This window comes from Strongylocentrotus purpuratus, unplaced genomic scaffold (assembly GCF_000002235.5).
Source record: "Strongylocentrotus purpuratus isolate Spur 01 unplaced genomic scaffold, Spur_5.0 spur5_scaffold_17, whole genome shotgun sequence".
NCBI lineage: Eukaryota > Metazoa > Echinodermata > Echinoidea > Camarodonta > Strongylocentrotidae > Strongylocentrotus > Strongylocentrotus purpuratus.
The window spans coordinates 12,646,994-12,663,027 of record NW_022145602.1 but is presented as its reverse complement, the minus strand read 5'-3'; the positions used below and the strand labels follow the sequence as shown (position 1 = coordinate 12,663,027).

General features: G+C 36.3%; 1 protein-coding gene across 1 annotated transcript in view; it reads right to left on the bottom strand.

Moving 5' to 3' along the window:
* Positions 1–1,603: 1,603 nt before the first annotated feature.
* Positions 1,604–16,034, bottom strand: part of LOC587329 (solute carrier family 28 member 3) — a 32,392-nt gene continuing 17,961 nt past the window's right edge. Inside the window, exons 2-13 of the mRNA XM_030987735.1 lie at positions 14,252–14,365; positions 13,514–13,627; positions 11,554–11,679; positions 10,148–10,431; positions 9,065–9,206; positions 7,630–7,821; positions 7,052–7,213; positions 6,279–6,535; positions 4,944–5,112; positions 3,666–3,842; positions 2,377–2,557; positions 1,604–1,704 (exon numbers count right to left, since the gene is read on the bottom strand). Coding sequence (XP_030843595.1) covers positions 1,628–1,704; positions 2,377–2,557; positions 3,666–3,842; positions 4,944–5,112; positions 6,279–6,535; positions 7,052–7,213; positions 7,630–7,821; positions 9,065–9,206; positions 10,148–10,431; positions 11,554–11,679; positions 13,514–13,627; positions 14,252–14,365 — 1,995 coding nt within the window. The 3' untranslated portion in view covers positions 1,604–1,627. The remainder of the gene's footprint in view (positions 1,705–2,376; positions 2,558–3,665; positions 3,843–4,943; positions 5,113–6,278; positions 6,536–7,051; positions 7,214–7,629; positions 7,822–9,064; positions 9,207–10,147; positions 10,432–11,553; positions 11,680–13,513; positions 13,628–14,251; positions 14,366–16,034) is intronic.

The following is a 16,034-nucleotide window of genomic DNA, read 5'->3' as shown; positions in this document are numbered from 1 at the left end:
TTGGGGAAAAACCGTTATGGTAACGCTTTAACCATGCCTTTTTGCAAATGAAACATCTTAAAATAGCATGCGTATACGTATCAATCTGTCTGTACAGTCTGGGCAGTGTCGTGCTGGTTGGATCTCCAAATGTTTGGGAATACATACATCTCAGTTTTATTTATACATCATTTTACAGTGACAGTGTTTGACTTGCAAAAGTTGTTGCAATATAAGGAAAGTCTCTGTGGTATATGGTGTATTGTTGCAGCGCAACACGAAGAAAATTATCTAAACATGGCTGAATACAATGGTAGGCCTAACTAATGTTCAGACAATTGTGCATTTCGCGGGGAACATGTACATGTAACCATCGAAGGAGACATAGTCCCATAGACATTGTGATATGTGACATGTAATGGAATTGAAGTCCACTTTTATCGAGATTAGGATTCTAAAATAATTAATGTGAAGAACATAACAATATGACAAGTTAAACGTTGCATTTGCGAGACTATTTTGAGGGTAAAAGAACACAGAAAAATTTACCTTTTAGGTAAATATTAGGCAGTAGAATCATCTGGATAGATACTGGTAGTATTATACAACAATATACAACTTCAAATAATAAGACCGCATATTATAATTTCTCGAGATTTCCTTAAGGGATAACAAGCTTGATAAAAATTTAATCATTTCCTCTTGATTTACATTTTCTCATGTCCTACAGTAAAAACACACTTTTAATAAAGAAATTTCCGTCTCTTATTTACATATAAAACTTTCTATCAAGAACATGTTCTGTCAACTGCAAGTGTGATGAATTCTATACATAATAATTCTAGATTTAATCTAAGTAATGGTTTGGAGGAGTTTATTTGTCATATTTAGAGTAGATTCCAGTGTATGTATACATAACTCTGTAAACCCCTTGAAATATATGATATAAATTCATCCTAATGCAGCCCACATTAATAATGATGATAATAGTCGGTTCGTACGTATATGGCGCTCCACGAATATTACCCTGGCTTTAGCATGGCTTCCATTATGGCGCTTTAATATGTCAAGGAATTAATTCCTTCCAGAAACCTCACTTGGTTGGAGTGTGGCAAATGTAGATCAATGTCTTGCCAAAGGACATTACAGCCACGGCGGGACTCGAACGACGGCCCATGCGATCCACAGTCCGGCGTTGTACCCAATATACCACGTCATCTCCAGCTCAAGCATCAACTAGTCTTTACTGGCTCCCTTTTCACCAGAAATATTATATTCTTAGATGCGCAGGTCATGGATTCGGTCACCTGCACCGCATGTCTGCCCTTAAGCAAGACATTTTTGTAAATCTACATTGCTTTTGTCCAGGTGTTGAATGGGTCAGTATCCGGCAGAATGCGAACGTTAATGTGGTTAGATTGGCATATGAGCGCCTATAAAATCGCACCTGGCTGGAATGCTCCCCAGGAAGAGAAGCATGTGCAATATTTATGAACGAAATAGTATACGTTGGATCAAATGACCGTGATAAAAAAAAAATCATTGTAAGGCGTTTTAAAGAAACGCAGTTTTTAGCGCTATACAAACCGGACTATTATTACTGTTGCTAGTATTAGAATTTCAACAATTATCTACAGCCTTATTAGGATTAATACACTGTCGTCATTGGAGGGATGCTTGTTGTGGAGTTGTTAAAGGGAATGTCTTCTGGTACATAGAGGATACCTAGAGAGAAATATACAATGAATTATAAATTAGGTATATTAAATACTTATTGATTAATATTTAATTTCACCACTGTGAATTCTTTCTAAAAAAAGATAGATAAATAAATAAATAAATAAATAAATGGTAAATGAATACAATATATATATATATATATATATATATATATATATATATATATATATATGTATGTGTGTGTGTGTGTACGTTTGTGTATGAGTATTATATTTATCAAAATAATGAAAAAATAATTAGTACCAGAAGGACGTTCAGGCGTACCGGTCTTTATAATCTTGTAAAACAATTTATAAAGAGTATCCTTTTTTAGTAATGCAGGGGGGTGTTTCCAAAGATCCTCAGTTGAACTTAACTCTAAGTTGGACTTAACAATTATGGAAAGCCGTTGGCATCAATGAAAATATTTTATAAAAATTATTTTAAAAGGCAATAAAATTTTGATTCAAATCATTCATATTTTCTACTATCAAGGAGATTTCATGTTCTTGATTTGGAATTTATAAAAAGTCTAAAATACTTGAATTTTCGCTTTTGAAATTATTTTATTTTAAGGCTACAAAATCATGGCTCTCCATAATTTGTAAGTCCAACTTAGAGTTAAGTTCGACTTAGGATCTCTGTGAAACACCCCCAGTGATTTAAAGCATACATTACCTGCGATGCATGCAGTCATGAAGCAAGCGACCGTCCCAGCGATTAGGGCTCGAATTGCCACTGCTGCTAAGTCACCTTTCCTGGAGGGCGCCATAGGTCCTAAAGCACCTAGTACAATGCCTACAGAACCTATGTTGGCAAAGCCACAGAGGGCGTAGGTAGCAATAACTTCCGATCGAACCTGTAAAAAAGATCCGGGGGTTGAAATGTTAATTATTGTCAATTGTCGCCTTTAAATATTGATTATGGCTAACGTCACAATTGCTCATGGCTACCGGTGAAGAGAGCAACACCAGCAAAACCAGTAGTGTCACCCCTAGACCTACAGACCTTTCTGACTTTTCTGAAGGTTTTTCAGGAGATTGAGGGTCCAAGAGACCGCCAGTAACAGCAATGTATTGTTCTCATATCTTTCTCAAAGCTTGTCCGAGTTCTCATAATATCGAAGTTGTCGGTCTTGTTGGTTCTCGGTCCAGCAAACGAACAAAGCACCAGGATCCCAGTTTACCCAGACGTTTGGTTTTGAGAAGATTGTTTTTGTTTTGTTTGAGAGACCCATCTTGAAATGCTCGTTCAAATATGACTCAGAAAAACAACGGCGTTTTTTTGTTTGGTGATGACATGAATTGTAATATAGGCTTTACATTTCTTTAACTTATCTCGTAACACAAAGCTCCCTGAATATGCACAAGTTTTTTTGTTGCACGCAGTTGCCATGGTCATTAATTTCACACATGACACAAAAAGGGGCGTTTTTTTTTTCTTCATTGTAGCGGCTTACCGCACCATATGTGAACAAGCCGTACTGATGTATAAAGGACTAACAAAGAAACAATGGTCTGTTTTGCCATTCAGCAATCTCAAAAGTGTAACTACAAGTCTTTTTAGATGTCATTTATAGTTGTATGGGGAAATAATCACGAAAACATGAAGACAAAAATAGACTTCCAAAAAAAATAAAAAATTCAAGGACAAAGTCAACAACACTTTGTATTTCATAGGTCAAAAAGCGTAAATTATTGACGCTTTTTGTAATAATGCTCGCACATTCAAGTGGGTGGCATGATGAACAAGGCTAAAATTGAGTAAGGTGTATTTTTCGAAAGTCTTGCGATAGTAGTAATTGAACTTTAAAGAGTTTATCAAAGGCAGTGGGGTTTGGTACTGAGGACATTTTAGAGGGGATGGATGTGTGTTCTTGTTTTATTTCGTTTATATCATTGAATACCGTTTCTATATCCCATACATTTTGGTTCTTGATGTCTCAGAAACATGATGAATGCACTTACCGAGAGCGTAGGTCCTGCGCCAGTAGTCCTGTTCTCAATATACTTCCCAAGGACCTCATAGGCGTAGAATTCATTGACGAATGTTTTCAATCCGATGAGTTCAGCTACAACCCTGCAGTCTGCCCACTCCACGCCCATGATGAAGGCAATGGGTACAAACACGTATGAGCATATAAACTGGAAATAGGAAAATGTAAAAATAACATGGTGTTAATAATAATAATATCAGGCATTTATATAGCGCCGTCTATCTAGAAATTCTATCCCGAGGCGCATTTATTATTACCCGGGCCGGCTTTAACCTAGCTACCATTACAGCGCTCCTGCATTTCAAGGAATTAATTCTTGCCAGGTACCCATTTACTTCACCTGGGTTGAGTGTGACAAATGTAGATCAATGTCTTGCCGAATGACATTAGTGCCGGGGCGGGACTCGAACCGCGGACCTTGTGATCGACAGTCCGGCGACGTATCCACTCGACCATGACACCTCTACGTTACAAACAATGCATGCCGCAAAAATTAAACAAGTAGTCCAATATATATATATAAATGAAGATGTCGTGTGTCTTTAAAATCCCAGTTCTGTTCTGGTGAGATCGACAGCAGACCAATAGAAGTTTATGATTTGATTTGATTTGGTTTGATTTGATTTATTGGTTCTGCATCTTTCTTTTTTCATCATTCATTTTCATGAACATAATATAGTTTGATACAATATTTCACATGTATATTATTTTATACAGATAACATACGAAATTAAACAAATATATTGAATGCATAATTAACACTAGAAACATGATATACACCGAATGGCCCAAAGGCAGTCAGTTGGGAGTTTGTTGGTAAATGTGATTGGTTTGGCGGTGTGACGGTGAGTAATCAAACTTTATGGGCCCCCCCTTCAGTAGCTCGAGATTGCCAAATATCCCGCTATTTGAACTATACCGATCACAAATTATCCAGTTAATTTGCGTCTTCTTCAGCCCGAAGTTGCAATTAGCGAGATATTTGGTCGAGATAATCATCTCAAGATATCTTGGTCTAGTTTGCAAAGTATCCCGCTAATTGTCCGGTGCGTCCTCACCAGCCAGAAGACTCGCACTACGCGCGAACGCTGAGCAAAATATCTGGAGCTAATTTCTCGAGCTCGAGTTTCAAGTTTCGAGGTCAAGTCTCGAGCTGATGAAAACGCGATTTGTAACTTCGAGATTATTTCCCAAATCAGAAATAGCGGGCTATTTGGCAGGTGTGACCGTAATCGAACTTCATTGTTACCTCGAAAGTGAGTTGTGGGTAACCGACGAGTCCTCCGAAGTATCCAAGCAAAGCGTTCACGAGGGCCAGGAGAGAAAGAAAAGCTATGAGGTTTGCAGCGACGTTCAGGACCAGTGGAATGGCTTGCGATGCTCCGTTAGCAGCTGCTTCAATGACGTTTAGCTCCTCCCTAAAACAATGAAGGTATTAAGTTTTTATCTTTAAACATCCTTAAAAAGGGGGTTCGACTTCTGAAAAGGGCGAAAATGTAGAAGAATATCACTATAGTACTGCCACAGTTGGATGCTTTCTTTTAAAATGTCTTCATAGTCCAACTAAAATGCGTTAAACAGTTTTAAAGGAATCTAACAAAAAAAAAATTAAAAAATTATATGATTTTAATGACGCAATAACTATACGGATGGGCACTTCAAATCGGCTGCATCTGTAATGACCCTGTGAGGTAGTGCAAAACAACTCTCCCATTTGTTTTATCATACAAAATGACTAAAATGTAAATTTGTCTCAATTTATAACTCAGGAAGGCATTTCCTATTTAGCGGACCTATATTATGCTATTCATAATATATTTTGAGTAGTGCTCTAATGGAAAAGGCATTTAGGAAATAATAAACAAATGTAATGATACTTTTTTACAAAACGAGCAGGGGATTTGTCCGTGGCAACTTTACAATCCACTGACAAAACTGGCAATTTATGATTGTCATAGATGTAGTGATCTCATATGCCAAACATTCATAACTCTCTTATTCTACACTCCTGACGACCGATAGTCAACCTGTTCGAAACGTCGAGCCACTCATCCTCTCCAATAGCTATAGTTCTCCTTTGAACTATAAGCTAAGAAAGATAACAAACAGTCCTTTTAAGGACTACACACCCACAAGAAAGATTACCGAGTCAGAGTCCTTTTCAGGACTCATCAACCCTCTCTCTCTCTCATGGTGCACCCGCAAGCCTACTGTATCTCTTATTCTTGGAGTCCAATTTATTTCAAGCTTTCACTATTCTGTTTCTTTTATTTTTCTGCTTTCATACAAATGAACCTAGTACATAGGTTTGATTGTCCTTTAAAGCTTTAGACCAAATTTAGTTTCATGTGCGTATAGTCCCACGAACCCATATATATATTTGCAGTGCTGTTCAGTCAACTTGAGTCATCTTTAGAAAAAGAAAAAAGGGAATGATTCCAAAATACTATACTAAGATGCAATACTCAATTATTCTTGCAATAGTAGGACTGGAGGCAATAAAATTATTATTGTTTTACAAACATTTAATCCTGATATCCAGCTCAAGGCCATCCAATATTAAATCATTATAATTCCTCCCTACCCTTTAGCCAACACCATGTCCTCCTCGGTAAGGTGCTTCGATTTCTCGGTCTCGGGGTAGAAGAGCTTCGACATCGCCAGAGCTGCAGGGGCAGACATCACCGAGGCGGTTATGAGATGGGTCGCATCGATACCGTAGAGAATGTATGCTCCAAGAGTGCTTCCTGCGACGGTCGCGAAGCCACCCGTCATGACGGCGTGGATCTCAGAGCGCGTCATGTCCTTCAGGTACGGCTTGATCAATAAAGGCGCCTCAGTCTATAGAGAAAATGTATTATTTTTGTTAACTGAAATGATGACTCATGGATTTAGGTGGTTAAAATCTCCCAAAATAGTTTACAAATAATACACAGCAGTGAGGGCATTATTATCAATTACCCACACAAGGTAGCTTCGGAACAGTCTAACACGCCCGAGGCGATAGCCGAGGGTGTTTGGACTGTTTCGAAGGAACCGAGTGTCGGTAATTTTACTAATGCCCGAACAAAATGATGCTTACTATTTGTTTTATAAGATGATGTTTTATTTGTTTTATAAAATGATGTGTTATAACTGTTATAACATGATTTTACTAATGACTGGTCATTAATAAAATTACTAATGCCCTCACTGCAGTGTATTATTTGAATATTCATTAGAAAGAAAGTTTCTCTGAGATTAACTTTTGAATGGAATGATCATTGAGTAGTCATATCTTTGAAAACACTAGTTCCCTCCCGGTATAAAATATCATTTCTTTTCCGTGATGATGATGATGATGGTGATTCTCGTTACCATGCCAACGAAGATGTTGCCTGCAGCATTGAGGGATTCCGAAGCCGATGTCCTCATAGTACGTTGCATCAACCAGGCTACTTTCTGGATGACAGTCTGCATCACTCCCCAGTAGTAAAGCACCGAGATGACAGCGCTAAAATAGATGATGATGGGAAGGACCTGAATAACATTTTAAAGTGGAAGAGAAGAGATATCACAACGGCTACATAATTATGAGGGGGAAAGAAAATCGTCTTCAGATATTGATACCGTCACAGATTATCCTAACACAAAGATTGAATTTAATGCAAGGTTCTGGAATCATCAAAATGATAAGAAATTTGGCCCAGTCTTGGTAAAGTTACAAGCACTGTACACAGAAAGATGTATATGGGACTACGCACACGTGCGTTATATCTATCAGGTCCAAATAAATATACTAATTTACCAAATATATCAATATGTAGGCGGCTTCTCGGCAAAAATTTGTACCATCACATATTAGTCAAAACATATTCTTTCACATGATTGGTAATAAGAGCATAAAATGAGAGGCGTTTCCAAAACTGGTCTTTAAATTTAATAAAAGCACTTACCGCAAATGCAAAGTAATGTTCCTGGTAATTTTCACCGAATAGGAAGATGGCGCCGGCGGCAGAGAAATTGAGGAACGCGTAAACTACATCACTGAGCCACTCGAATAGAACAAAGCCTGGATATGTCCTGAGGATAAATAACCCCAACAACATCTGCAAGGCAAGTCCCCAAATGACCGGCCTCCACTTGACCTAGAATGTTTGAGGAGAATAATAGCTATATTTCTATGTTACACCAGGCGCAGATCCACAAAAAGATGGTAACCACAAAGTTACTCTGTTTTGGGGGCTCAAGGGGGAGAGGTGTTGATTAACACCCCTCCCCCCCCCAGAATACATGTTTGGGAATAACACAAGACTGCGTTGCTTTTTAACACACCCAACTCATTATATCACATAATTTACCAAGGAATTCAGGAAATCTAAACCAAGGTTGTGTCGATACATGGACGTATCAAAACAAGTGCAATTTGACTTTTATTATTCTATATTCCCATGATTAAAAATGTATTAATGCTACTGTTAGTATTAGATAGAGTGTTGGGTGCAGGGATGAATTTTAGAATCTGGTTAGTGTACGATATTGACTTCAGGGGGGTGTTTCACAAAGATCCTAAGTTGTACTTATCTCTAAGTTGGACTTAAAACTTATGGAAAGCCATGAGCATCCTTGGAAATATTTTATAAAAGTTAGTTTAAAAGGCATAAAATGTTGATTCAAATCATTTATATTTTTTTATTATCATAGGAAATTTCATGTTCTTAATGTGGAATTTATGATAACTCTAAAATAGTTGAATTTGTTCTTTTGAATATATTTCAAAATAAGGCTACAAATGGCTCTCCATAATATTGAAGTCCAACTTAGAGTTAATGTCGACTTCGAATCTTTGTGAAAAGTCTAAAATGCTTGAATTTGTGCTTTTGAATATATTTCAAAATAAGGCTACAAATGGCTCTCTATTATATTGAAGTCCAACTTAGAGTTAAGTTCGCCTTCGAATCTTTGTGAAACACCCTCCCCCCCCCCCCTTCCCCCCCCCCCTCCCCACCCCCGAGCTATTATCGCCGGATAATGTGTCGTACAACCAACGGAACTGCGTTGTGAGGGAAACTGGCAGAATCGTACAGTTTACAATGAGGCCGCCATCCTTGTCAAGCTTTGCTTATGATTGCGGTCTTCTGCACTTTTCCAACAGAACAGTTCGGATAATACTTTGAATTTATGATTATATGTTATGAAAATATTAAGTTTCATTATTATATGTACATATATTACGTAAACAAAAAATGTTGGTATGAAGAAATTATTGTTTTTTTTTATGTTGTATTATACCTTACATTTGTATGTTCTTTGTTATTCAGTTATATTTTATATGGAAACAAATGCAGAAATCAAATCAAATCAAAAAACAAAAAAAAATCCCACACTGACCTGGGCTGGATATTTAGAAAAGACGTAACTGAAGAGTAAGAAGAAGACCAATCCTGCCAGAGAAATGAGGTTTTCAGGAGTGTCTCGGGTAAGGAAGTAGAGAGCAACGCCTATACCGGCAATTACAGCCAGGATGCACGGCCTAGTGACAGATAAAATATAATCGTTGTAAACTAAACCTTTATCATGTGCAGTAGCGGTTCTAGAGCTGTTTTGGTGGGGTTCAAGTTGCCCAATGATAATAATGATTATTATAATGATAATACCATTAATATTACTAATTATGATGATAATGATAATAAAAATATATGATAACAATAATGATAATAATATAACAATTATAATAAAAGTAATAATAATAATAATAACAAAGATAATAACACTAAATTCGATAACAATATCAATTATAACGATCATAGTAATAATAATATAATAATAATAATAACAATAATAATGATACTAACAACAATGGGGCTAATAACAATAATAACATGATGATTATAATAACAACAACAGTTGTTAACTAATAATACTAATTATTTCACTTCAAGCACCCCCCCCCCCCTTAATAACACCACAGACTCACATGAAGAAAATGGATGTATGAAGCCCAAGCATAACCGCCCCATGTCCCCGTAAAACTATTCTGCCAGAATTACTCCTCATTTTTTGTCATATTCATTACCCATTGCACCGTTTAAGATACCATACTTGTATAAGATTGTGAATGTTATATACACTGTTTTCGTTTGTCTGTTACGCTCTCTCGGAAATATGAACAATATTTTCTCTTTTGGAGTTATGAATCCCTTGGTATAAAAAGTTAGTATGCTTGGAATTAACCTTGGAAATTTCGAATGTAAGGAAAAACGGACATTCCAAAATACGAGTGCCCAACCCCGCCCCTCGTTTTAATATCCCTTATTCGATACTGTGCATTAAATGATCAGGCGACAATTGCGCTGGTGTTTATTTTGTCAAAGATCCTGGGGAAGGTTAGGGAGTGGGCGTAGTACATGGTACGGGGTTGAAAGCTCAAGTCGAGTAGGATAAGAAACTGACGCAAAGAACCGCATCACATACCATTTGATGTAAACCCAGGACTTGTCGATCTTCTCTCCAATCGGGATCATGATCTTTTTATAGATCTTCTCTCCTTGAGTATCTCTGATCAGGATGTAGCCGTAGACAAAGACGACGAGGCCCGTGATGATAAGAATGACGAACGCCTCGTCGAAGTCGTAGATGCAGGCGTATATGAGGAAGGCCGCGTATCCCATTAGGAGGATGATCAGCACCATGTACCTGATCATCGTTTTGTTCTCGCTGAGTGTCTTGGTGATACTGTCTGTGTATACGTAGATACCCTTTTATTGGACGGGGGTTGAAAAGAAAAATGAAAATACTTCAACTAAGGTAATACAAAGTTTTGGTTTGGGGTCACGAATTTGGTTCAAATGAACATATTGGAAGCATATGCGATTGTACAATGTTCAATGACCGAGTCTAAAGTGATGAAATTATAAATAATAAACTATTTATGTTATATAGCGCCCTCTCAAGACTGATATTACTTTAGCTTTCAAACCGGCAATGTTTCTTGACTACCGTACAATCGACCAATTTGCTATTCCCGTTTGGAAATTGTATATTAAAACTGTATATTCTGAGATTTTCATGGTCGCAGCTACCATGGAATGCCTTAGGAGCTATTTATAATATTTTAAATGTACCAGGAGCACCGGTAAATTTTTGATTATTCAATATCTCGAAAGCAGAAGTGTTTTAGGGGCTACATTTTTTAGTGCTTATAATACATCCAAATGTATCAACATTTTAAAGAATTACTATCCATCCGATTTTCCCAAAACTTTGCATTACCTTTAATCTATAAACTGAAGCAGAAAGAAACAAATCAAAATCACTAAGGCTTTTGTCAATTCTAGCCTCGTATAACTACTTTAGAAATGCGCTACTATTATAATTTGTACATGATTTTTCTTTGTTGGATATTCAACAGTGAACATGATATTGAAACTGGCCTTGACAGTCTGAGCGATGGCGTTTTTTAAAACTTGAAAAACGATATTTCAATAACATTGCTAATTTTGGGTTGCTCCACCCATGAATCATAATGTGATTTTATCTGGCTGTGTTTTATTCATCACACAATCAGAAAAGTAAATCCTTAAAAGTCCACATTGAAGAACGGTTAGTATTTTTTTCAAGGGTTGAATTCAACACAGGACTATTATTAGGTCGAAATTCAAGACTAGGGTAATTTGTGAAGAAATCCAGAGGGTATAAAAACAATATAAGTAATGATGATGAAAATAATTACAATAATAATGGTTATGATAATAATAACAATAATAATGGTTATGATAATAATGGTCCTTTTTTCTCAGATAAGCCTCATCAGGTGTAACATTCTTCTCGCGGACCCTGCAATCATATATTACTGCCAAATCTGGTTGCTTGCTACAAACCTTCCACAATCTGGCCTGTAAATCATCATCATCATCATCATCATCATCATCGTCATTGTCCGGGTCGATCACCGTGGCATCGCCATTGCTCTTTTTAGGCGGGTCTATAATCTTTGCATAGGTATCCTGTAAAAGAGTATTAAAATTAAAGTATAAATCCTTTTAGAATTGAACTCAGTCTGTTGGAAAGCCTGGGTCCTGCCGGGGTGGGGGAGGGGGGGGGGGGGTAAAGCATCATTAGTCAATCTTATATTAATTAACATGTACCCTGAAAATACCCTCGTAATACCCTTTGGTGAGGCATAACTCCTCATTACAAAGTCCCTTCGTTGCTTACTTGCAAGTTGCAAGCATACACATGCTTTCTTAGGAGTCAAGTAAAACAAAAACAAAAAAAGGAAATCAGATCAAATCATAGTCTTGAGATGCCACTTATAACGGTCACGCCTTATCCAGTCTAATCTCTTTCATAATGTGTTTGTATTGTAGATTGACAAAGTAAAGGTGAGGGACCTGAACAGTTAATGACTCTTTATCAGCTTGGAGTATGTGATCTTTGGTCTCGAGCTTTACTTTATTTCAAAACCAATTGAACAATTGTATTTACTCTATCGAGAAGTCCATTGTTATGTGAGGTTTACAGTAGTCAAACCTAAGTGGTCATTTGCTATTGTTGTTACTTGAATTCATCTATTGGACATACATCTCAAGAAAACTAATTAATGGGGTAAGCAAAATTTTGAATCACCATGATCACGTGATGATTTTATTTTCACATTACCTGAAACGATTCGATTCAAAGGTCAAACGAAAGTTTTTTTTAATTTCCTACAACATCCCAATACAGCAGAAAACATCTGAATAACGAGACTACACGGGCGAATCGATATGATCATGATGATGAACATATACCTATGATCAAGAAAATTGGATTTGTGCGAGACAACTGTTTGTTCGCGATAACAATGAAGGGTAAACTATGTTTAATTTGTCCTATTTATGAGGGCGGAACTGAGGGACAAGGTCCTACTCAGAGGTGATTACGAGACCTGTCTTTTAAGAGAAAACCACTCTCAAAAGATAAATCTACCCACAACTTCCACAATAATTTTAAGCGGATTCAACTCCAAAAAACAAGTAATTCCCTAAAGGCCTCCTTTAATATCTGACACAGTTGTTCTGACCACGGATGACCATCGGCCATGCCTCCTCTCTGAATCAAGTATATTCAAGTTTATTTTGGACTGGATTCAAGTAGAGGACAAATGATCCCGATATGACTCCTGAAAAGATTGATTTCCTTTCTTCCTCCTGAAGAGGGTATGACCAGGGGGGTGTTTTACAAAAAAGATCCTTAGTTGAACTTAACTCTAAATTGGACTTAAAAATTACGGAGAGCCATTTGTAGCCTTAAAATAGAATATATTTTTTTTTTAAATCAGGTATTTTAGACTTTTCTTAAATTACACATCAAGAACATGAAATCTCTTTGATAATAGAAAATATGAATGATTTGAATTAACATGTTATGCCTTTTAAAATAACTATCATTTTCAAAGATGCTAACGGCTTTCCATAATTCTAAAGTCCAACTTGGAGATAAGTTCAACTTACGATCTTTGTGAAACACCCCCTTCGACCATGATTTCCCGAGTCTATCCACGCCGGGACAATGGCATGTTTCTCGATACAAGTTCTTGCTACGAATGTTGTTATACTTGTGGAATGACCCTAACCCTAAAATAAAAAAAAACAATCGCAACCCTAACCGTTAACTCAACCCTATATCTTTCACGAAATAAAGCCAGGAGAAAACGTTGCAATGGCAAATATCGGAAGATCAAGTAGCCCATACAAGCATGATATATAGAAAGTCGATTACATTATCGATGCCTCACACCGGAAATGACATGATTATTATATTCTCAGTTACTGTTACATTTTTTTATATGGAACTTACATCATCCATGGTTTTTGCTGTTCCATTCTTTTTAGTCGAGTCCTCATCCAAATCTGTCTCTATGTCGTTTACAAAAGCTGCATTTTCGTAGCTACTCGTCCCTGTGTCATGCTTCTGTAAATATATAATGGGAGAATAATTGTACGTGAAATAATTGTGTGCGTGTGTGTGTGTGTGTTTGTATGTAAATTAAAGATCGAGAGAGAGAGAGAGAGAGAGAGAGACTGTGTGTGCGATAAATAGAAACTCGAAAGAAGAAGCAGAAAGAAAGGAATGGGAGAAAAAGGAGCAAGTGACGATGGATGACAAAGAGAAGATAGAAATAAACATAATTCCAATCACCCAACAACAAGACATGCCGTATATATATATATATATATACGTGTATATATATATATATATATATAAATATATATATATATATATATATATATATATATATATAAGTCAAACCTGTCTATAGCGACCACCCAAGGGAAACACAAAAAGTGATCGCTGTAGACAGGTGGTCTTTGTAGACAAGTTCCTTTAGTACATGTCTCAATAGGAAACCATTTTCAAGGGAAAAACAAATGTGGTCTTTGTAGACAGGTGGTCACTAAAGTAGGTTTGACTGTATACATATATATATATATATATATATATATATATATAAACATTCATGCAGCATATACAAAAATGTAACAAGGCTAACAATAACAGTTACGGTTTCCCTTGTTAATCTTTTCAGAAACTTACTTCATCTATTGTTTTTGCAATTCCATTCTTCTTTATATTCGAGTCCTCATTCAACTTTGTGTCGATTTCTGTTGAAACGTCATTTTCGTCTGTACTCGTTCCTGTGTCATGCTTCTGTAAATATCCATGAGGAAAAAAAAAATCATTATATATATATATATATATATTGTCCCAGTATGTATGTATATATATGTTTGATCTATTTAACTTACGCAGCCATTATTCACTCATTTCCTTTCGCTATGTATTTTTTTCCAAGAGATTTGCCCAAGCTTGATTTATACATAATCTTGAGATCAAGTGGGAAACAAAATTCAACCAGCAGTAAACATAGTAAAGAGTTTGTACCTTCATAAACTGGGTTCCAACAGTTTGGAATATTTTGAATGACTTAACACTTTTCATTATCAAAATATTTCATAATGGGTCACTTTGCAAATGTGATAATTGGTTTCACATTTTCAAGGGGAAATGTAAGAATGAATGTGAACCCCGTGAAGGGTGATGCTAGTCACTCAAGAAGTTACACCATTCTAAATGGGGCTTTGTAGGTCCAAACCTACGGGCAGTTTGATTGCTGAAAATTTTCTTTCGAGGCATAACAAAAATGTAGAAACTCGTTCTTTCAAATTTTCAAATTTGCTATCGAGGGTAAAATCTGGTTGTTAACCCTTCTGTCAATTTGCCAGCAGTACGATTTTTCACCATGCAAAACAGAGGTAGAAAAATATTCAAAAGCAGCTGTTATATAAGACGAGGAATGATTGAAATATAGGACACCGGTCTCTTGGCACATTGTTATTATATTTATGTGAACAAATATTACTGTAAAAACTGCTAAAATAAATGAATGAAATAACTGATGTATATCATACACTTTTGATACGTAATGATTTAAGAAATTATGATTCCAAGCGTTTAGTCTCTTGAATAAGATCCACTCAAAATGCGTTAAAAGGCAAATTGGTTTGCGAATCAAATATGAAAGAGTGTTCAAGTAGTGTCTAAAAGTATTTATTTTCCGAAGCAGGAACTATTGGGCAGTCAATTCACAGGCGAAGCTTTTGATTTTATGCTCTATTCGGCATCAATGTTAGGCGTAGACGCTCCTGCCTGAGTTTGGAGTGTGCGTGTGCGTGTCTCGGGCGGGTGTGTATGTCATGTGGGGTGTGTGCGTGTGTATGTGTGTGTGTATTTCCCGTATGCCTTCTACGTTTATACGGGCCAGTCACACAATCAAACTTTATCATCTTGTATTTGTTTATACTAGAATATATATTTGAACAGGCAGGTTGTTATCAAAAATAAAATAAAGTCTCTTTTTAGAGCACTTTGTACCCATACAATCATTTCATTTCATAATCACGTACTACATGGACTAAGGACACTAAAAAAAGTTAGATTAAAAAAGTTTACTTTATATGATATGCGTTCCTAACAGAACGAACATTGGCCTTGTTCAGCAATCAAATAAAAATGTCAGATAGATTTTGCCAATTAAACAACAAATCTATCAATGCAAATTAGGCTTTGACTTTAATAGAAAATATCAATGTAGGTTATTAATTGTTATGTTTTTCAATATTTTTGTCTTCTCCTCGTCGTCTTACTTCCTCTTTTGGTAAATAAAAGCAATCCAAATTCATGGGTATAGCTTTTACCGTAGGCTCATCCACATTTTATTCGCCTTGTAGTACACTCTTCTTTTATATTTTTGATTTTATTGCAATTATTTTGGCCTTGTGTTCACATTGTTTTGAAATGGAAAATAAATAAATTGAAT